General features: G+C 38.5%; 1 protein-coding gene across 3 annotated transcripts in view; it reads left to right on the forward strand.

Annotated features, from left to right (window-relative positions):
• MGAT4A (alpha-1,3-mannosyl-glycoprotein 4-beta-N-acetylglucosaminyltransferase A) overlaps positions 1–23145 on the forward strand; it is a 77831-nt gene that overhangs the window by 39796 nt on the left and 14890 nt on the right. For all 3 annotated transcript variants that reach the window (XM_042866585.1, XM_042866587.1, XM_042866586.1), the window contains exons 6-12: positions 6854–6900; positions 7440–7553; positions 8155–8230; positions 9620–9734; positions 18760–18890; positions 19541–19648; positions 20074–20267. In XM_042866585.1, the coding sequence (XP_042722519.1) occupies positions 6854–6900; positions 7440–7553; positions 8155–8230; positions 9620–9734; positions 18760–18890; positions 19541–19648; positions 20074–20267 (785 nt within the window). The remainder of the gene's footprint in view (positions 1–6853; positions 6901–7439; positions 7554–8154; positions 8231–9619; positions 9735–18759; positions 18891–19540; positions 19649–20073; positions 20268–23145) is intronic.

Genomic DNA, 23145 nt, shown 5'->3' on the forward strand with positions numbered 1-23145 from the left:
TTTATATGGCATTAAACCAGTGATACGATCTGAGCTCTCAAAAAAGATTCTTGACAGGAGTTTGAAACCTGCCATGGACCTGAGATAAATTTAGTGTCTCAGCAGAATGGTGAGTTTCAGGACTGCTCTTTTCTCAAGCTCTAGACTTGAAATGCTTCTCTTTATAAGGTACTTTTTAGATGCGCTAGAGTCACAGTAACAATCTGATCTTTCTCATTGGAGAACGTCTGTTAGTAGAGCAGAGTTGTGTCTAAACTTTCCAGTAGTATCTAAAATATTTGTGAGATGAAAGGTAGCTGTAATAAGTGTATTTCAGAAGCATTGTAGTAGGTGAGTTTTGGATGGCATTCTCAAGTTTTACTACGGTGGTCTGCTTTGACTTAGGGACTGTGAGGAGAAAATCAATCTGTCCTCTAAGTAAGGAACACTGCATTGAAGTGTGCTTTTGGCTGTACACAACTGCTAGCTATCTTGGTCTGGAAAAACAGACCATCTAGACTTTTTCCATGATTTACAGGCTCACTCACGCACATGAAGAATTTTCCTCAGGCTTTCAGGCCAAGTACTCTGCTTTCTTTCAGACTCTACAAACTAGGCTTTGTCTGTAATATATACAAAGCTAATGGAAGTCTATGTGATGCTAACGTCCATCTAGATATGCTGTTTTGATTAGTCTCTTGATTTTTTTAAGTTGTGTTTTTGTTCTTTTGGTTTTTTTTCTGGCTGGCCTTCTTAGGAGCTAAACTTGTTCTCTGTGGTGCTGCAATTGACAGCACAACCTGTAGGGACACGTGCCTTCATGATTGAGGAGCTGACATGCAGGGCGCAAGGACAGTGACAAATGACTGCAGAGTGATACAAGAATTAACTTGTATTTCTCACACTGCTGCCAAGGCTTTGCGTTGTGAAATCTTGTCCTGAACTGCATTGAGTTTAATGCTGGGGCAGCTGGAGAGAAAAAGATATTCTTACCTGTGTAAGGATGGGGGCTCTGAGTAAGGGAAGGCTAAAGTCATTAGCTCATGTAGGACCTAGAGGCTCCTTTTTGTTTATGTAACATTAGCAGCCTATTTTATGACGGTACATTTTTTTCCCCTTTGGATCTACACCTTGTTTTCATGTTTCATGTGTTTAACTTGAAATTGCTGCTTAAGATCTGAAAGCAGACACTGCATTATTGAAAATATTGAAAATATTGAAAATGTGGGTAATTATTCATATGTGCTTTCAACATTTCAAATCAAACATAGGTTTACTTTGCCTTTTCTAGAGGCTGTTAAATTTTGCATTGCTCATAATTATTTAAAATACACTTAAATTTATTCCGTCCATGTTTTACAAGCATGATGAAAGTTCAAATGAAATTGTTGTAATGAGTAAACAATGAGATTAGCACTTTTTGCAGATTAGCATGGTTGTTTCCCAGAGAATGTATTTTCTTTTTCAAGGGGAAAAGTTCTCTTGCATAAGTTCAGGCTGACTTCTGCTAGATGTCATTTAAGAACTAAAATCTGGGCAATCTGATGGGTGAGAGAAATCATATTATTTAGAATATGCAGTACAGCTGATATATGAAATCTTCCCATTGTTCCCTGAAGCTTCTCTTCTTGAATTTGTAGGATTGGTAGCTTTACTTCATTTCCCAGTGATTTATGAATAAATCTTTGAAATTTTGTTGTCATCTTTGCTTCTACTTGCTCTTCCCTTCCTAAAACCGACTCTTAAATCCGAACAGATGTTTGGTCTGATGAAGATCTGATACTCACAGGATCACTGAGATTGAAAAGACTTCTGCTCAAAGCAGAGCTATCTACTATAAATCTGTGCATTTTTACATAGCATTTCAATGTGCATCTTGAAAATTACAGGTTGGGGGAAAAAAACCAAAAAGTTAAGCTTGGTAAGTCATCCATCCAGAAGAAGAGAATCTTAGAATTGGAAAGAACTGCAGAATGATTTGAGTTGGAAGAGACCTTAAAACTGTGTAGTTCTAACCCCCCTGCCGTGGCACCTTCCTCTAGATCAGGCTTCTCAGTTGCTGGTGCGTGGTATCCTAGCATTCCCTTGTGTTCTACTTTTTGTTAAGATTTCTTTTTTCATCCCTTGGAGAATTTAATATTAAAATGAACTGTTAACTAGCCAGGTGTTGACATCAGTTGTCAATAGAAGAAAATAAAACAGGGGACAGGGATCCTGTGCTTAACAGTGCAGTATAGATGTCTGAACTTCAAGGCTATTTTTGCTTCTTCTAGCTGTACTGTGTCTTGTTTAGTGTATGGCATGGTGCAGGCTATTTCTGCACTTGCTCTGCTTCTGTTTCAACTGAGCTCCAGTCCTGTTTATACTTACTGTTCTTGTTTGTTTATGTCTTACGTATGAGGATCAGAGCTGATTCTAGTGTGGTAATACCGATGCAATGTGGATGCCTCTATATGAAATTGAGAGGCAAAATCTGAAATCAAGACGGTATTTCAAGTGAGTGGATAGCTAGACTGTGAACCTTGCTGGTAATTAATATCATGAAATACAAGTGAGTAAATTGGTTCTGAAAGGAGCTGAGCAGATCCAGAAGGAGCTATTGAATCTAATGGACACCCTTAGGATGAGGTATTATAAATTGCTGAGTACTTAGAACTGGGAGGTAGAAAAGTTTGTTCTGTACTTACTTCTTGTATTACTTTTCTTTTTTAAATAGCTGCTGCTGGTTAAGGTAGCACATGAGCTTTTGATCCAGGTGGACATTTGTTCTAAATTGCCATAGTTTTCCTAACATTTTGAGAAGCAGTTTCACCTTCTATATTCTTGAAGGTATGAAGTAGGTAGGATTTAACAGCAGGAAAGTGTTACTTCTTAAAACCAAAAGTCTCTCTAACAAGTTGGCTAGCTGTTAGTCAGTTGGACAGGATCTGATGGATGCTAACCCTGCCCTCAGTGCGGGGGCTGGAACTGGATGATCTTAAATGTACCTTCCAACCTAAGCCATCTGATGATAAACAGGCATTCTAACCTCTTGTTTTGTCTGCTAGCAAATACATTCTACTAATTTGCTATGTGCATGCACACTCATCACATCAATAAAGAAGATTGGACTTTTGTTCATTGCTGTTCACTGTGTTTTTGCGTCTGTCATCAAAATAGTTGATGTATGGACTGAACCTTAGATCTTGCCATGTTCAGGCACTGATGAAATGCCATAGATTTCATAAGCCAAAATCTTCCTTTCCTGCTGGAAGTTTAGAGAGGCTCAAGGAGATACTGCTATGGTAGATGGAAAAAGTTTACTGAGTATACACACACACACACACCACACAATCACATCTATCTCAGGAAGTAACTTGAATTGAAAACAGATAGTGTGGCTGGTCACTGAAAGGGGGAGTGCTGTGTTTTCTTGTCCTGTTTGTACTCTTTTCTATGTATTTATTCATGGTTGTTGCTGCTGGAAGCAAGATGCTGACCTGAATGAATCTTTGGTCTTGATCTAGTACAAATGAGAAAAGAAGAGTGTCTCGCTCCATGTATTCCTGCTTCCACTGGGATCAATAATTTCATATGACTAGAAAGAAAGAACAGGAAAGATTTCAACTGCTTATATTGAAACAACAGATCCTGTTTATGCCTTTCATTAGTCCCCAGAAATCTATTACCTAACAAGACAAATTTGTTTTTGAGGCTTCATGATTCACTGGCAATATTAACTCTTAGGCTATGGCCTTTTGCTGCTTGACATTTAATTTTTAAGAGCAGTTCTTTAAATGTTAATTTCTGCTTCCTTTTCTGAAGTTCCAAACTGGTAAGAATTATTTAATTTTCAACTTGAACAGTTTTACTAATGAATGGTAATGCCTTCTGATTTAGTAGGCATGAGCATTCATTGCTGTCATCTTACAGATTGTGCAGCTGTGATTGGGATCACCAGTGGCATTTCCTTTCAGTAGATGAAAATGGCACTGATATCATGAGCCAGAATTTACATTCTTCATAGCTGTTCCAAAGGCAGGCTGGTATTTGTCAGATGATCTTCTTTGGGAGTCTGAAGAACAGTTACACTTTCTTTCGTGGGTGATTTCATTTTGATTCATCTGGATTTATCTTGTCCTCATTAAGGTACTCTGAAAAAACAAGGGTATAGTTCCTTGCATAATACATAGTTCATACTTATTTGCAGTGTTCTCATCTCCTGCAGGTTGACAAGAAGACTTCAGGTCTTATTCTAATGAGACAGTAAAAGCCTTCTTTCTCAAAAATAGGGAATAGAACTTGGTCAATAATAGTTTTTTTCCATCGCTCTTGATTTACTGGCCAAATTTATTGATGGAGTTGAAATACCCTTAGGTTCAAGCAATTTTCTATTTCAGATTTCCTTCCATTACTGCACTGCAGAGTCTTCTGCATAGCTAACTCTTCCTTTGGGCGTTGTGACAGCTTGGTCAAATTCATTGCATGTTCTCGCATTTATTGATGAGATTGTGTGAAATAACTTACAAGTGCCACCTTCCTGGGACAGGACTTCAGCTGAAGGACATTGGCAAAGATCCCACTGAGTGTTAAGCTGGGTAATGAGAGGAGCTAATTGCCTTTGGAAGTTCATGTGTGGAAAGATAGTGTGCAGTTTGCTTATTCTGAGAGGAAAGGTCTGGTGTTGAGGTTGTGGTTCTGAGTCTCAAGTGATGCTGGTAGATAAAAAAGCAATTACTTGTATTGAAATAATCACAGGATATAGCATATTTTTAATGCATTTTATGGAATCCTAGAATGGCTTGTGTTGGAAGGGACCTCATGAAGCTCCAACTCCCCTGCTGCATGCAGGGCTGCCAACCTCCATATCTAATACTAGACCAGGCTGCCCACAGCCCCATCCAACCTGGCCTTGAACACCTCCAGGAGCAGAGCATCCAGAGCCTCTCTGGGCAGCCTGTGCCAGCACCTCACCACGTAATGCTTTGCTCATGAAAAATGTTATCAACTCTTTTCATCTCAATCTTTGTTCATTCTACAAGTGGTATTTCCTTTTGCACTATTCTGATGTGTTGGTGAAGTGTTGATTCAGAAGGTGAGTTACCTACTGAAAGAGCAGTAGTGTTTGCCTTCTCTTATGTTTAATGTAGCTAGACCAGCCCATCTTGACTTTGTTTGACAGTAGCACAGATTACAGTATGTGGTTGGAAGTCTACAGGCTACTTCTCTTAAATGTGAAGCTATTTTAATTGCTGTTCTGACTGGGAAATTACCAACCTTGTGTGTGAGGGAAACACAGAAAAATAGGTGGAAGTAAGGGAAAAACTCTTATTCCTTATTTACTTTCTTTGCTGGTTGTGGTCCATCCTGTATTAGGACAAAACAGGACAAAAACTGTTTTGTTTTGAGAAGAGTTGCACTGTTGTGCAGGCTTTTGGCTAAGTGCATGCTTCTAGTTAGGATGTAACCTGGCATTTATTTTAATATCTGGAATACTGTGTAGAAATGAACTGTGGTTTTGGTGTCTATTTAAAAAACAAACAAACAAAAACAAACAAACAAACAAAACTTTTCCTGTGCAGTTACATCATGGACTGTTTAACAAATATTTGACTTGTTAATATGAGACTAAATAATCAGAGTTCGAAATCCAAATTGCTTCTTTTTCCTCTGTTGAATAAACAAATACTTCAATATTTTTAAAATTTAAAAGGAAAGAAAAACACATGATGTGTTTCAGTAAAATATAATGATTATTGAAGTATGTCTGTGTAACGATTTGCAGCTATTAAAAAACACAGTAAAAAAAAAAAAAAGATGTCTTAGACTACATTACTGTGATAAACAACGCATGAACAATCCGTGTGTTCTTGTTAAGTCCTTAACAATATATAAAGGTCCATCCAGCCCTCAGTCTCCTTGAGTAGAACTTGTTGCAAGATGAGTTTTAGTTTGCAGAAATCTTGGCTGCTTGTCCTGTAGAAGACTGGGACTAACGCTTACAAAGGAAGTATTTATGAAGGAAAGTATGACAGATGGTTTCAACTCTTCTATATAGTACTTGCAACTGACTTTTGTGGGGAGAGGGAAAACAAAAAAGAAACAACGCTGTTGTCCTTTTTCAAAAACTGTGCATCGCTGGCAGGCAGCATGTTGGATTTAAAAAAGAAAAGCAGAACACAAATGAAATAACAACTGAAAAATCACGTTCCCATTTTGGAAGATCAAAGGGTAAGGATCTTTATCAAACAAGTTCAGTGGATCTATAGAAATACTTGGGAGGGATTTATTCTCTGTGTGTATAATCCTTTAATGAAAATCCGCATTACAAATTGATCAGAAAGTATGGAATATTCCTTTGTTTCCAGCATTTGAAAGGCAGCTGTTCTGCAGAATCCTCATAAGCTACCAGAATCTTCGTTGACTTACAGATTGCAAATTCTCTTCTTAAAATTGATAAAAGTTTAGGAGATGTATTTATGAAGTAGATGTTTGTTTAATGCCCTGTACCCCAGAAGGCTTCCCTTGGCAATGTTTTGTATGGTTTATTATTGTATAACAATACCCCAAAATTCTTCCTATGCAAACACTCGTGTGATCATTTTGTCATAAAGAGCACGAACTGCAAAAAACCCAAGTGTTATGTTATGTTAGAACTATCTGTTAAAAGCAGAGATGAGGCACATCATCCCATTTTATGTACTTAAAAAGAAAAAAATCTTCTCCTGTTAGATGTAGGACATAGGAACACATCACTCATGAAACTGTAATACTCAAATGTCTTGCACAGTGAAATTTATTGTCAAGTACAGCTACCTCAAATGGTTGTGTTAATGAAGTGTAGCAGCAAAGCTGTTAAGTATTTTACTTATTGTTTTTTGTTTTTTTTTTCCAGACCGATCTTGATTATGTTAACAATGTTGTTGCGAGCCTGGAAAAAGAGTAAGTTGCAGTTTTAATGAGAAACTTTGCTTATTGGTGACTTTGCTTGTTGTTTTTCCTAAGAAACACTGTGATGAATACTAAAAAGTGTTATGGTAGTATGAGGCTGTACATTTTTGGTTAGGGAGGGGATTTCTACATTTGGGTGGAAAGAAGTATTAAACGATAAATTAAGGGGTAATTATTCAGTCAATTAAATCTAAAACAAATGGAATTTAAATTGATTTTGTAGACTATAAGTGACTTTAATTAGCTGAACATTAATGGGAATTTGTTAATTCTGTGTTATTGCCTTGTATTCCATATGTTCAGAGAGAACTGTAGAAGAAAATCGCTAGGTTCTAGTGAGGGAATAAAAAATCAAGTGTTTAGAAGCTAATTAGCATTCTGATTATTAATCAAGTGGCTACACTATTCTAAGGAAGGTGTTAGGCAAAACAGTATACACTGTCTTACTTTACATCCCTTGTTTGAATGAGTCGTTGTAACAACCAGAACTCAAAGTAGCTTGTATGACTCCATGATGTTTTTACTGACAGATTTTCTACAGAGATCAATTCTGGGTTGGTGGAAGTAATAGCCCCTCCTGCAACTTACTATCCTGATTTGACAAACTTGAAAGAAACGTTTGGAGACTCAAAAGAGAGAGTGAGGTGAGTTTATTCCTTCAGATCTTTTTTCATCTCCCCCCACATCCACACTTTCCGTGTTTATAAATCGCCAAGTGGGGAGTGGATTCTTGAAATGTTTTCTTACTGCAATTCTCAAAAGTGTGGGGATGCTAAAAGAGCACCGAGTCCTTCTTGGTGCCCTTGTATCTGCATGCTGTACTGTGCGTGATCTGAGTTTAATGCTAAGCTTCAGTGAACTCTTTCAGTGTTAAATTCTGGGAGAAAAATGAAGACTTTTTTTTTTTTTGCTCATGTTTACTGTTTTTCTTCCTGAAATATGTTGTAAAACCCAGTAGTCGCTACTGAATTATTAATTAAAATAGACATGTGTTTTAGTGAAATGTAAGGTAGCTTTCACAGAACCAGAGGCAACTTAAACCAGTTTTTGTATGTATGAAAGCATGACAAGAAGGCTTTATTGCTTTTTCTTTCCCAGACAGATTTCCTGAGGGAACGATGCCAAAAGCAGTTTTCCTAATATTTCACCAGTATGGTCATTCTTCATAGTGAGATCTACTTTGCACTGCCAATGAGTATTGAAATAACTTTTTCCATAATACTTAAGTTTGTAATTGATTTTCAGATGGAGAACAAAACAAAACTTGGATTACTGTTTTCTTATGATGTACGCCCAGAAAAAGGGAGTTTATTACATCCAGGTAAGTTTCTGTTCTTTGTTTTAAATGAATCTCCAAAAATCATGCCAGTGCTCACAGCAGAAGGACCTACAGAGCAGAGTTAACATGATTCCATTGTTAGTGGCCAATAAGTATGTGGGTTATTGTATCTGAGGAAGTATTTTGTGGATGGCACTCTTTGAAGTAGAAAGCAACTTACTGCATATGATTGATTTTTATCTTAAGATGCTTAGCATAAAAAGTGATGGAATGCAGGCAGCTTAACTGCTGTTTTTTCTTTTTTCCCCCAAATGACTTGCAGTTGAGGCAAAAGGCACCAGCATAGTCTTGAGTAGAAGAACTAAAATCTGTTTTTCTTCCTCTTGAAAGCATGTGCGGTGTCACTTTGATCTCTAGAGTCTGTCGTATATAGCTGCGTTTTTTTTTCAGAAACACAGATAGTGAATTAATCTGAAGTTTAATTTAGCTCAGAATTGTTCCTCTTTGTCTCCCTGCTTCAAAGTAGGTAGAAGTCTCGCCTACAAGTGTTGCAGATCTACTGAGTAGCTGTGCTTAGGATTTTCATTTAGATTTTGGGACTGTATCCTTTGGGTATAACACTCCACTCGTGCAGTTTTTCCAAAGTGAGCTTTTCTGACTACTGTGTAAGAGCTGTTGGAGACTCAGTACTCCTGGAAGCTGTGCAGGGGATAATGTATTGGCAGCCTGCTTGAAGCTAGGCAAGTCACACAAATGTTAGTGCCAGCACAAAGAGGTGAGAGTGAATGCTCTAGGAGTTAGAACAGGAGCTGCAGTATCCTTTATGCAGCAGTCTGCACTTAATGTGAAATAAAGGGATTGCAGCACAGCATCTTGGAAGTTGTGCTGTCTGGGTGAGGCTGGAATTGCACCTGTTCTTCTGTTTGACAGCTGAAGTCAGGAAATGGGGAAGCGAATCCTGCCTCTGTAGGTGGCATCTCTTGGTTTCTTGAGAAAGTCTTTCAGTTCTAGGAAGGGAGTGAGTAAATAGTCACACCGTCATAGAAATAATACAAAAATTCTATTTGTTCTCCATATAATGTCCTGATGATGTCACTTGATCTGAAATTACTTTGTGAATGGTTCTTTTCTGAAGATAGAGGCTAGAAAAGTAGTGTGAACTTATTACTACCTACTTAACATCTGCATTATGTTGAAGTGTATTGATGGCATTTTATTACAGAAGGATTCTGGATTAGTTCTCCAGTTTACACTATGAACCCTAAAATATTTATTCTTGTCTGTAGAGCTGAGGCTTTATAGCAATCCTTGCATTAAAAAGATATGGGTATGTGTTAGCAATGTATTACAAATCACTGTTTCCTAGCAGTATTTTCTTCTATCACTTTTCTGTTTTTCATGAATGTTGATATCATTGCTCCCTTTTTCTAGCTTGAAGATGACATTGTTGTCAAGCAGAATTACTTCAGCACCATAAAGAACTTTGCGCTTCAGCTCGCTTCTGAAGATTGGATGATTCTGGAATTTTCTCAGCTGGGTTTCATTGGTAAGAAAATGTTCATTTTAGTAGTTTGAAAGAGCACATTCATCCTTAGATGGTGTGATGAATAGTGATCTGACTTCAAAGTTATCTTTGTACTGGAAATAAATCAAGAATTAGAAATTCTTTGGCTTCTTAAAGAATTCTGTGGTTTAACTCATGTTTGTGTTTGTTAGTTTAGCTACTTTTCCATGACAGTCAAATTCAAACTGTTGGAAGTAAGAGCATTTTTAGAACCAGAAATTATTTTATTTATAAGAACACTTGAACTGCAAGGAATTACTTATTTTAACTACAGTTAAAATATAAATGTAATTAGACTGTGAAGTTCAAGGGGAAAAAGCCCAAGAGTGAACACTGCCTGAAACAGGCAAAATGGTGTTTAAGGTAAAATTTCCAAGGATCATCAGACATCATTTTGTCTTGGTTGCAAGGCCTGTTTTATCTTTGCCTTTCTAATCCATCCAGGAGAAGTTATGGCAATGTGCTCCTTCATAGGATTATTTAGAGGCTGTCTTGTCAGTGGCAGTAAACAACAGTGAGAGAAGTTAATGCAGCACCTTGGATTCCTGGCGGAGGCTGCTGAAATCATTGTATAGTTATTTTTTCTGTCTTACACTAATCTGTTCTTATTGAGAAATACTGGACTTAACAGAAAACAACAACAACAAGGAAAGAGAAGTTTTAAAGGAATTTTGCACATTGAAAGGGGTATCTCATTATTGCAGTGATGTATCACGATGAAATTAAAAGCACAAAGCTGGAGATATGCAAGGAAAAATTAAAAACTAAGTCAGGCTGTGGAGTTTCCTGTACTATGCTTTTTACAGCTCCAGCATCACGTATGTTGCTGAGGCAATAATTTCCTGATTTTCAGGGGTTCAGAGACTGACAAAGTTGAATGGAAACTAGCAGTAATTTCCTAAGGTACTGTTAGGTTACAAAACTGCTTTGTGCGTTTGATTGCCGGTCTTACCTACAGCGGAGGGCTGGAGAGGACATGGACAGGGGGAAGTCTTCCCATCTCCTATCTGCTACCCACATAACCAATCTGCTTGATTGCCTTGGGCAAACCAAGGAGGGAAAAACAGGAGATGAAGCTGCTTGTCATGGAGAAATAAGCGTTCAAATAGTTGGAGTTTTTGCCAAAAGTAAGCTTGTCTCTTTTGTTGGGAGAAGGAGCAACTTGCAACTGTCAGCTCTGTGGTTCTGCAGCTGGAGAGTTTGCTTGGATAATAGCTTCTGACTAAATTTTGTTTCTACTTTTAACCAGGTAAATTCTAATTATGGATTTAGATGGGGTTAGAGTTTTAGATCCAGGCCCAACTGCACTTTGGATGTAAAGTCTGTGTGAAGTTCCTAGGCTATAGAAGCAATTTGTCTTGCTTAAATAGTGCAATGTGGATGGAGTAGTAGAGAGCAACACTGACAAGTTGCATTTTTGTAATACTGTGATGTCAAAATGTGTATAAGCCCAACAGTTTAGGGCATGTGCTGTTAATCCCATGAAAATATATTTCAGAACACTTATGTATTCTCATCTTCTTCCTCATTCCTATATTCTTAGTGTTTGCTATAGAGGAAGCAGAGTCCAAGTCAAGAGGAATAGGTAGATACTACTTAATACAGAGATTTGGATAAGTCACATGCAAAGTTGTGAAAAAAAAAAAAGAAAAGATATAAAGTTGTGTTATTTTTCTTTTTCCTGTGTCTGTATACTGTCTGTTTGCAGCATGGGCTCTGAAAATGGCTATCATTAGTTGTTTCTGCTGCTAGGTATCCCTGTTCTGGTCCTTCTCACATGTTTGTCTTCATCCTGATGATTAAATGATTAAAATTTTGGATGCGTTATCTATGACTACATATCTTAATGTGTTGGGTTGTTTTTTTCTTTAACCAACAAAATAACATTTTTTCCTCCCAGTTTAGCTACTTATCCCACTTCTAAGTTTTGAGAAAAAAGTTGGTATTCATGAAGGTGACTAATACTTCTGGCTTTAAAACCTTCTGATCTACAATAGCCATATACTGCATTTGAATATGCAAACAATGTAGATTTCCCTCATCTGTGCTACCTCTTTATGAATCTTGATGATTTGGTAAAGCAGACAGCTAAAGGGAAGGACAAAAGTAGTTTGTTGTAATTTGGGATGATTTTTATGTAGATACGTAAAAATAGAGTACGGAACTGCTGGTGATTTAGCAATTAGTGATTTAGTGTAGCTGATTCATTGCAGTCTACTAGAAGCCTTGATCAGCTTACAAATTCTTCCAGGAAAAAATGTGTTTTTGTCATAGTGTTTCTGAACTGAAAATCTAATTTACGCAAGTAGTACATGAAGAAGTGGGAAATGCGGCTGTTCAGGCTGACAGCAGGATTATAAAATTCTGTCACCTCCACCATTGAGGAGAAGTTGCTTTCTTTGATTTATTTTTATTTTTTTGATACTGAAAGCATAGCCCTAAGTGCTGTCAAGTATCTAATAAATAATGGGTGAGATGTGTGCTCTTTCCCTAGAAGCTCTATGGAAGGAGGTGCCTCTTCTGCTCTTTCAAATTCAGCTCTGCACTGCAGTCCTTAGCATAACATGGTAAAGTCCTGCCAGATTTTTATGAGAAATGTCAATTTGCCTTCCAACTGCTTGTAAGCTGAAGTGCTTTCCAGAGGATTTACAATACCTTGTCCTGTAGCTATAGTGTCAGATGTCACAAACTCTAATGGAGCAGTCTGAAATCAGCCTCTAGGTTGTCTTTTGCAGTCCTTCTAATTCTTCCAATTTGTGGTTAGGTCTCCAGCTTGGTGATTTTTGACTGCATACTGGGGACAGCAAACGGGCAGTCTGCAGGCTAGATTTGGATGCCACCAGAGTGGCTTTATGACTCACAGCATTTTTATCATTTGTAGCTATGTGGGCTTGAGTAAATGCTTCTGTTTGTTCTTGGGCTATGTCTGTGTCCCAAGGAAGCCAGGCTGCTGCTGTCACCCTCATGAAGGAAAAGCTAGGCAAGGGCTTGGCTTGTTTGGATTTAGAGGGGCTGAAATCTTGGATGTATGGAGCAGGGATTGTCTTGGTCTACTTACCATGCCAAAGAGAAGCTGTGTACAGTTGGAGTTCTGGAGCTTTCAAGACCTCCGCAGGTAAAGCCTGTGATAAAGCAAGTCTTGGTTTTGAGCTGGTATAGGAAGGGTGTTCTGAGGCCAGAAGTGCTTTGCAAGTGACAGAAATGGCAGATAGAGGTGGTGTTATATTGTACTGAAAGGCAAAGTGCTGGGGGAGGGCTGTGCCATGCTGAGTATGGAAGGTGGTGACAGCACTTCAGAAAGCAGTATGTGTGCGTCTGCCCTTAGTGAGAGGAGTGTTACTCCAGGTGGGTGTCTCAGGCTTGAGGAGCGGGATTCTGCTTGTTAGTTTTGGCTCCAGTGCTCACTGGAGCCTCAAGGAGAAGGCTTTGCCTGTGCTGTTCCACAGTGTTCAGGAGTATAATAGTGAGTGGCCAGTGGGGTTTAAAGACACCTGTACCCGGATTCTTCACTGAGTCAGGGGTCAGGACTTTATTGCATGGTTGAACAATAGCATGCAAATGCAGGCCTAGAAGAAGGCATCTTTGAGCACAGATTTGCCACGGAGAAGTAAATAATCTGCTTATTCATATCCTGGTTCTATTTTAGATAAAATTAGGATAACTTAGATTAAAAGAGTATATGCCCACTCTTCAGTCTTTTTCTCTGGTTATTTAATTGTTGGGGTTTCAAGTGGCACAGTCCATGAGTGCCTTTTCACCACAGATGACAACTGAAGACTACATTGTCTTCTTTAGAAGATGAGCTGATCAAAGTGATATATGTACAGCGTGGTGCTATTGCTGTGTCCTTGAGTAGAAGAAGAAAAGGATTCCAGAGCAAATTGAGTACATATACCTATAGCCCTGGAAGAGGATAAGCTGTCTCTTCAGTCAGCCCCCACAGCAATTGGAACAATAATGTGGGGATGTTTTCTAGGTTGCATGTGTATCTTTACAATACACATCACGCAAAGGTCATCTTTCTGTGGAAGCAGGTGTGACTGACAGGCTATTTCAACCATCCAGAAATGGTGATTTCAGACCCGTAAATGCCCCGTCCTTGGACGTGTTTAAGGCCAGGTTGGACGGTGTCCTGGGCAACCTGATCTGAATGTGTATGTTTGGTGGCCCTGCTAGGCAGGGGGGTTGGAACTACATGATCCTTGGGGTCCCTTCCAACCCGGGTGATTCTGTGATTCTGTGTGTGATTCTGTGATTCATGAGCCCTTACATTTTTAAGCTGATCTTTGATTAGGGTTTCTTGTATTTTTCTCTTTTCCTACACTGTTAGCAAAAGCAGTAGGCAGAGATGAATCACCAGGAAAATTAGGAGCCTATTTAGTTGGAAGTGTGACAAGCTGAAAGAGCTGTTATTCCACCTGAACGTTTTATACAATATTGTACAAATAATTTGATTGTTTCCTATCTGTTTTTAAATGCTTCTATAAATAATGTTAAACAATATGACAACAACGAAGTATGTAAATAGCAACAATATCCTAATAAAGACCTAAAGATTTTTATTTTTTTTTTAACAAGGCAGTTCTAATTTAGAGGGAATTGTCCTTTGTTTAATGGGAGCCTCACGTAAGTCACACAGTAATTTCAAGTGGGGATGTCTGTTTGAGGTCCTTGTTGTAGAAAGCACTAACAAATAATGTCAATGTTTTTTCCTTATGAAATTAAAAATTCAAAGTTTGTGAGGGACAGCTTTCTGACTTGGCAGTGTTGGGTCTCTTACTATGTCTTAGCACGCTTAATTCTCCACCCAGCTCTGTGAATAGTCTCCTTTATGACCACAACGTCATTCCAGCAGATGAAACAACTGGGACTTCTTATGTCAGATACAACTTCCATAGTGTGCTACATCATGATGTAATCACATTACATCCTCCAAACTGATTTCAAATTCCAAAAGAACTGTTATGTCATTGGCTATTCTCTTTGCCAGTTTCACACAAGTCATGCAGGAATGGAATGAGAGTTCCTATGTTTGACATGTTTTCTGGAAATGATGGAGCCCTTTAGGTGACCTCCTGTGTCTCTAACCCCTTTTAGAGAGAATGAAGAATTTTGTAGGTCAGGATCTAAACATTGTTAGAGCAAGTCTCCAGATGTGTGAGTCTGATAATCGATGGTGCTGGAGCACACATAAAAAAGGCCACCACAACTTAGATGTTCTCACTTAAAACATATCCTGGTTACCTAATATGTAAGCTGATAACCTGGAATTCTGCGTCTGTGCTGAGATAGTGCAAAACATGCCAAGCTCAGTCCCACTTCAGCAGAGAAATTCTCCATCCCTATTAAAAAGATTTGAACTCCCAGCTCCTTTTTTTTGTGTTTGATTTATTGTACTACCTTGTGATAATCCTCCATGAATTACAGACCTAGGTGAGCCTCAAAGAAAAAGTAACTGAAACTGAGTGATGGTCCACATGCATATTCACAGCAGAAATATCATCACTTAAGGCAAAAATTAATGCAGTCTTAAGTGTAGTACTGGCTCAGGGTGATGCTTCAGCCATATCCTGTCTTCTGTTTATGTAAAAGTGAACATCCACCTTGAGGAATGGAGTAATGCAGAGTGCTTGCAGTTCTTCATTTCCATTCAGCCACATGTTCAAGTGGAGTGCTCCACTGCTGATAGTTTATGTTGCATACAAAAGGTTGTTCCTTGTTTGTTTGTCTTCAGGAATAGCCTATGTAGCTCCTTAATGGCCTTTCTGGAGAGTTTTCTGTTCTTGTAGTGAGAACCAATTTCCCTTTTCTAATGTGCAGAGAGTGGTTTTGCTACCTCAGAGATAGATATTCTTAGTATTTACTCCAGCTGTTCCTTCAAAATGTAGAAAGAAAAAATACTGGGAACCCCTACTACTTGTGGACTTGATTGAAAAAACTTATGAAGGCCTTGTGCATTACAGATGAAGAGAAAATTTCACATCCTTAAGTGTGTTATTGTGCATCCAAGTGTGGGTATGCTAAGAACTTGCATTGGAGAAGATCCTCTATTGCACTTTAATCTATTCATGTGCATGTTCCCCAAGAGCCCCTGTATATATGTCAGCACTTCCTACATCTAAGCACCATCTACAAAACTTAATCATGTCAGCTGGCGTCCCCCCACGTGGTTCATTATTGTGTAAAGTCGTCTTTTCTTGTGTCTTCCATACTTCATCTTCAAACCTGATGGTGCTTTCTGAATGTGTCCTCACTTCTAGATCTGGCTTTGGAAGCTTGAAGTTGTCACTGAGTCCCAGGTAGTAGAATTGCTTGTTGTTGGAGTCTTTCTTCATGTTTGGGCTCTCCCACTGCCAGTTACTTATTGTGCCTAGTAGCCGTATCTTTACAGGAGATGCCTTACTTAGATGCTGCGTTCAGTGCAACAACAAAGTCGAGTGTACTGGCCACTTTTCTCTTCAGACACCTTCTACTGCCCTGCAGAAAGTTGCTGATATAATACACTCTACAAAAACACGAAGTTTCTCTTTTTCATCTAGGCCTTGTTTTAGAACTCATATTTTGCAGAATTACAAAGATTCTGTAGTAACCATGTCACCAAGAAGTCTATCTGTGCATTACCAAGGAGTATGTTATCTTGAAAGCCCCAAAGTCACATCAGTATATAGCAAAATTCTCCAGTTCTTTATCACATGAGGGATTTGGGCTTTCTACTAGGCAGCTGACTGCTTTAATTCTGTCTAGTTAGAATTGCACTTGGTTTGAGTTTGCCAGTGGCCTGTACATTCTGGAAAAACTCTGGTTGCTGCTATGCGACAGCATAGGGAATAGTAAGCACATGCCCATAATTTTTCTTCCTCTGTTTTTGCAGACTGAAAATGTCTGTTCTTAAGGAGATTATGTTGTAACACACATGGAATGTTTTAATGGCACCCAGTTATATTACAAGTTCTTGTTTGATTAGTTTTTCTGTTTTATTTAGTTTTGCATAGCTGAAAGCAAGGGCATGCCACCTGGGAGGAATGCAGAGAAATAGTTCAAGCAGCCAGAGATCAGCTTAGGGAAGTTAAAGCTCTGATAAAATTAAATCTGGCCAGGGATGTCAAGGGCAACATGGAAGGCTTTTTATAGGTATGTCAGTTATGAAAGGAAGACAGGAAAAAGAAACATGCCCTCCCTGGAAGGGAGACCTGTTTACATGGAATATGGGAACTTTTTGCATCAGTCTTCATTGGCAAGCTCTCTAGCCACATGGCCTATGTCACAGAAGGCAAAGGCAGGGACTTCGGAGAATGAAGAACCTCCTACTTCAGGAGAAGGTCAGGTTCGAGACCTGAATGTTCACAAGTTCGTGGGATCTGATGAGATATATCCAGTAGTTCTGAGGGACCTGACAGATGAAGTTTTGAAGTCACTATCCACCATATTTGAGAAGTCATGACAGTCCTATGAAGACCCCAGCGAGTGAAAAGGGAAACACAACCCCCTTGGTTTTAAAAAGCTAAAAAAGGAAGATCCAGGGAACTACAGGCCAGTTATCTCATCTCTGTGTCCTGCAAGACTGTGGAGCAGAACATCCTGGAAACTATGCCAAAAGACATAGAAAACAAAGACGTTTGGAGACAACCAACATGGCTTCACTAAGTTCAAATTATGCCTGCCAAGTTTGGTGGCCTTCTGCAGCAGGGATACAGCATTTGTAGATCAGGGAAGAGCAACTGACATCATCTACCCAGATTAAGCAAAGCATTTGACACTGTCCCATGTAACATCCTTGTCTTTAAATTGGGGAGACGTGGATTTGATGGATGAATAAAGAATTGGATGAGTAGTAGAACTCAGAGGTGTGGTCAACAGCTCCATGTCCAGGTGAAGAACAATGAGGAATGGTGTTCACCAGGGGTTTGTAATGGGATCAGCACTCTTTAATATCTTTGTTCATTATATGGACAGTGGGATTGAGTGCACCTTCAGGTATGCTGATGACTCCAAGGTGCATGGTACAGTTGATATGCTGGAGGATAGGGATGCCATCCAGAATGACTTTGACTGGTTTGAGAGGTGGACCTGTGAAAACCCCATAAATTTCAACAAGGCTGCGTGCAAGGTCCTGCAGCTGCATCAGGGCAGTCATAAGCACAAATGCGGGTTGGGTAGAGAATGTATGAAGAGAAGGTCTTGGGAGTGCTTGAGCGTTGAGAAACTCAACATGGTTTGGCAGTGTGCACTTAGAGTCCAGAAGGCTGACTCTATCCTGGGTGGCATTAAAGGAAGGGTGGCCAGCAGGAAAAGGGAGGTGACAAGCCCACTCTGATCTGCCCTCATGATCTGCCTCCCACTGGGAGTACTTCATCCAAACTCTCAGGCCCCACACACAAGATGTAAATGGAAATGTTGTATTGAGTCCTGAGAAGAACTACAAAGATGTTCAGAGGCATATGACACCTCTTCTATGAATGTAGGCTGGGATAGTTGGTATTTTTTAGCCTGGATAAAAGAAAGCTCCAGGGAGACTTTACGGTGAGCTTCCAGTACCTAAAGAGGGCCTACAGGAAAGCTGGTCAGGGGCTCTTTATCAGGAACTATAGTAAGAGGATGAGGAGTAATGGCTTTAAACTAAAAGAGGGCAGATTTGGATTGGATATTAGGAGGAAATTCTTTACTGTAAGAGTGGTGAGCTACTGAAACAAGTTGCTGAGAAAAGCTGTGGATGCCCCAATCCTTGAAATGCTTAAGGCGCTGTGGGATGGGACTCTGGGCACTTTGATGTAGTGAGGGGTGTCCCTGCTCATGGCAAGGGTTTGGAACTAGTTGGCCTTTGAAGTACCTTCCAACCCAAAGCATTCTATAAGTATGGAGCTTTTCAGATTGCTCAATTGGAGATTTCAAATCGTTCATCACTAACATACCTTATCATGGCACAAGCTTGCTTATTTTATCAGTGATTTCAAGGTACAATGCTGTCTTTATTATAACATAACTCCAGTTATTTTTAATGTCATTGCAGGCAAAATGTTCCAGTCTCCAGATATCACTCTTATTGTAGAGTTCATATTTATGTTTTATAAGGAGAAACCAATTGATTGGCTTCTGGACCATATCCTCTGGGTGAAAGTGTGTAACCCTGAAAAAGATGCTGTAAGTTTCTTTTTATTGTGAAGCTTCTAAAATGTTTTAATGTTTGTGAATGTGCTGTTTCTGCTGAATTAAAGGCTAGCATACAATTTATCGTGGTTACTGTGTGTTCTAAATTAATCTGTTTTCCTACTAAGATTTTAATCTCAGGTAAACCTTCAGAAACACATTTTTCAGAGGCATTATAATTGTTTTTGTTTTGGATTCTGGAGGTGGATGCAGTAGTTGGTGAAAGAAAAATGTTAGATTGGTTTTTATATGTAACAGTCCTGAAATGAATTCGTTCTTGTAACCCCCACCGCTACTGGCTCTGTAGAATACTACTACTTGTATAGCAGTCATAGAGAAGATTCCAAATGGTGATTAAATTTAGATTTTTGGTCCTTTATTCCTCTAGTAGCTTCCTTGATGAAAGACTGAAGAAACAGGTTCTGTACAAAAATAGATGTAAATTTCTTCTTTATTGACTAGTATTACATTTGTACAGCAGTGTTGCTAGATTTCTAAAATAAAACCAAGATGAACTGGATAAATAGGTCTGGGTTTTTGTGAGTCTTTTCAGTTCATGTAACATGACATCCTTGAGTAAAATCTCAGCAACTTTTTGTTGAATTTAACAATATGGGTTTTTATCCCTTCTCCTTTTGCTTTAGAAACATTGTGATCGGCAGAAGTCAAACCTACGGATACGCTTCAGGCCTTCTCTCTTCCAGCATGTTGGCCTCCACTCCTCCCTGGCAGGAAAGATCCAGAAACTCACAGTTAGTAGCTACACTTCTCCTTCCTTTCCAGAACAAATTGATCTTGTGAATTATTTTTTTTTCAGTCTTTGAGAAAAAAAGAGTTTTCTTGTTTAGTATTTTTTAATTATGTGTTATTCCATTTGGAATGAACCTGGTATAAACTGGTTACTATCAGGTATAAGAAATACCAATCTCAGCTTATTTTTATGAATATTTACTAGTGGGAATATGTTTTAATTTTTTTTTTTCTTTATTACTTTTTCTTTATTTATTACTTTAATGGAATGCTCCTCTTATTACCTAATACAAGATCTGAAATATCTGGAAATGAGTGACGCATTTTTATTTTTTCATTTTTTTTTTCCTCTAGGAGTTCATTTTAAGTGTATCCACTTGAGAAAAACGTAATAAAACAGCATGATGTTTTTCTTTCTTTCAATTAGGATAAAGACTTTCTGAAACCGCTGCTGCATAAAATCCACGTGAATCCACCTGCAGAGGTTTCCACATCTTTAAAAGTGTACCAGGGGCACACGTTAGAAAAAACATATGTAGGGGAAGACTTTTTCTGGGCTGTCACACCGGTTGCTGGGGATTATATTCTATTTAAATTTGACAAGCCTGTCAATGTAGAAAGGTTAGTAATTATTTGGTTTTGGTCTCATATCTAAGGCTGTATGCTTGCCAAGAATGCTTGACAATAGAATTGGGGGCTGTCGTAATAAACTAAAGTGAAATCATCCTGGTTTATTTGCAGTTTAGGTGAAACTGATCACGAGCAACTTTTCCTTCCAAGCCTTTACTGCTTTAAATGTTATTTTCCTCTTTATTTCTGCTTTTAATTTTACTGGAGCCTTTTTGATAAATGCAATTCAAGACCAATGCTTCTATGGCAGCTCATAAGGGAATCCAGAGAAGCCAATTTGGCTCTATTTGTACTTGGATGGTCTGCTTCTAATTACAATTTCAACTGTGCAGCGCAGTGTGTGGTACAGTATGTTGTGCCCTGCAGCCTCAGCCTCAGTGCATTGATTGTCCAGACCTGAAGTCTTGCTGGAGCATATGGTGTCCTTTTACCTGAAATTTGGGAACTCTAAAGGTTATTATTATTATTTTTTTTTCAGATTCTGCTTTAGGGCTTGGAAAAGAGTTAAAAGTTCAAGTTGGCCTATGTAATTAATTTTAAAAATAGGCTTGAAATGAAAGTACCTGTGATTTGCTAGAGAGCTAGAGGTGACTTTATCTACTAGAGTTATTAGTCTTCCTTTACTTTTGCTGAGACTTTTTGCAGCTTTGTTATTTACTGTCCTACCAACATAGTAGTCTAAGACTTAAAAATTATATTGCTTATGCAGTGTCCAAGCATTGCTACTTTAATGGATTCCTTTCACTTTTCTTCACGTACCTTATATGCTTTTTTGAGGCCAGTACCTCTAGTACAGTAGAGAAGGTTTCTTTGGACGATTTGTCTGGATGCTTTTCTTGTGAAGGAGCCCTTTTTGCAGACCTGAACTGAATCCAGTTAGTCAACTTCTGCACATTGCTACGTAATCAAAGACTAAGTGAGGATCAGTAGTTTCCTTGTTCTATGTTTTTTCAAGCTGGTCTGACCTATGAAACTCAAGTTTGTTGTGCAAGATGTCAAATTACTCTTTCAGTTGATTAGTGTGCTTTAAAAGATTTTCCTGGATAGCTTCTAAGATGTATGCGTTGAGGGGTTTGACTGCCATACTTCTTGGATTAAAAGCAGATTGTTTTTTTAATCCTATGCCAATAGTATAAAAATGATACATTTTCCAAATGAAATGTATGAACTCATTGATTCCTTTTCGATCAAATTTTCTTCTTCAAGGTTATAAAGTGATCTTTGTCAAATTTGTTTTTATTTTCTGAATTATTTATTTTTTTATTAAGAATTATATGCTTCTATTTTATAAATAGGGTAACTGTAGCAAGTAAATGTTGATCTTGGGTGGAACATTGTTGTTTCATTAGGGTGAGTCAAGTATGTAATGACAATTCCGTTAGCAACAGGACAAGTTGCTAGAGGAAGAGGGTAGATTTACACTAGATATTAGGAAGGAATTCTTTACTTTGAGGATGGTGAGACACTGAACAGGTTGCCCAGCAAGATTGTGGATGCCCCCTCCCTGGAAGCATTTAAGGTCAGGCTGGATGGGGCTTTGAGCAACGTGGTCTAGAGGGAGGTATTCCTGCCTATAGCAGGGGGGTTGGAGCTAGGTGGTCTTAAAGGTCCCTTCCATTCTATGATTTTGTAAACTGTTGCTAGCAAGTGTAGTAGGTCATCCCTGTGGTGTGAAGAAAATATGCATTTGGTGTGTATCACCATCATGGTGAAGGAATTGGGGGTAAAAGTAAATGCTGATGATCTCTGCGAAAGATGGGAAGACAGTTATCATTATCGTGCTCTTAAAATTTGTAGCTAGGGCTAAGACTGTTAGAAGCAGTCCTAGCAGTAGAGGATTATATGATTATTTATTTTACTATTTTTACATATTGATGAAAGTAATTTTAGGTTAGATGAAGTGTTTTGAATCCAGTTGCTTCCTCAAAGGAAGTTCACAAGTTAGAATGATTTTATATTTTCAGACTTAAAAAACTAGGTACAGAGTCATTTGAACTGTCATTTTAGGCCATTTTGGTATTCATTCATTTGTGTTTCTTTGTCACAGGGTCATAAAAAATACAGTATTCTGCCTTTCTGCAGTCAGTAGCTGATCAGGGCTACAAACACTGTCATTTCAAATTGTTGAGGACTTGGTTTTGTTTGCCTACTTAAATTCCTCAGCAGCAGATTTTTGTAGATGAAGGTTGGGTAAAGAAATTGTGCTTCCTTATATTTCAGTGATGCTTTTTGAGGCAGCCAAATGTAAATCTTGATAAACAAGCTTCTTAATGGAAATACTGACCACAACTGGCAGAATGAATGGCAGGTCTGTTACAGTGTGACAGAGTAGTAACTTGTTCCTAGAGTTTATTTTTCCATGCCAAACCTTTTTTGCAGAACTGACCTGAAATTTTGTGTTGAGTAGAGCAATTCTGTAATTAACTGTCATCAAGCCTTTGAATACTTCATTTTTGAGACCTGAGAATATTGTCAGAGATAACAGAGGCAAGAATTTCTTAGTAACCTCGAGTGAGATCTGAACTCATGTAGTAGAGCAGAAAAGAACATTTGTGGCTGTTTTGTGTTAAACCTAGATGGCTTATCCCTCTGAATGCTGAAAATCAGACATTGATTGTTCTAAACCACACCTGAAGAAGGAGAGAGGTGTATAAATTGAAACTGTCTAATGTTCACGTTAGTAACAGCTCTTATACTGAATCTTTTCAGTCATTTCCAAGTGAAAGATTTCCAGCCAGAACACTGAAGTCCCATGATAATAAGCTAAATTCTCATTCTTATTTTTGCAGTAATACAAAGATGCACACCACTGTTACAATAGCACGTCCTTCAGACTGAAAGTAGATCCACTGACTTTCTTACTAAGGAA

This window comes from Lagopus leucura, unplaced genomic scaffold (assembly GCF_019238085.1).
Source record: "Lagopus leucura isolate 7727_CA_CO unplaced genomic scaffold, USGS_WTPT01 Super-Scaffold_100001, whole genome shotgun sequence".
NCBI classification, from domain to species: domain Eukaryota; kingdom Metazoa; phylum Chordata; class Aves; order Galliformes; family Phasianidae; genus Lagopus; species Lagopus leucura.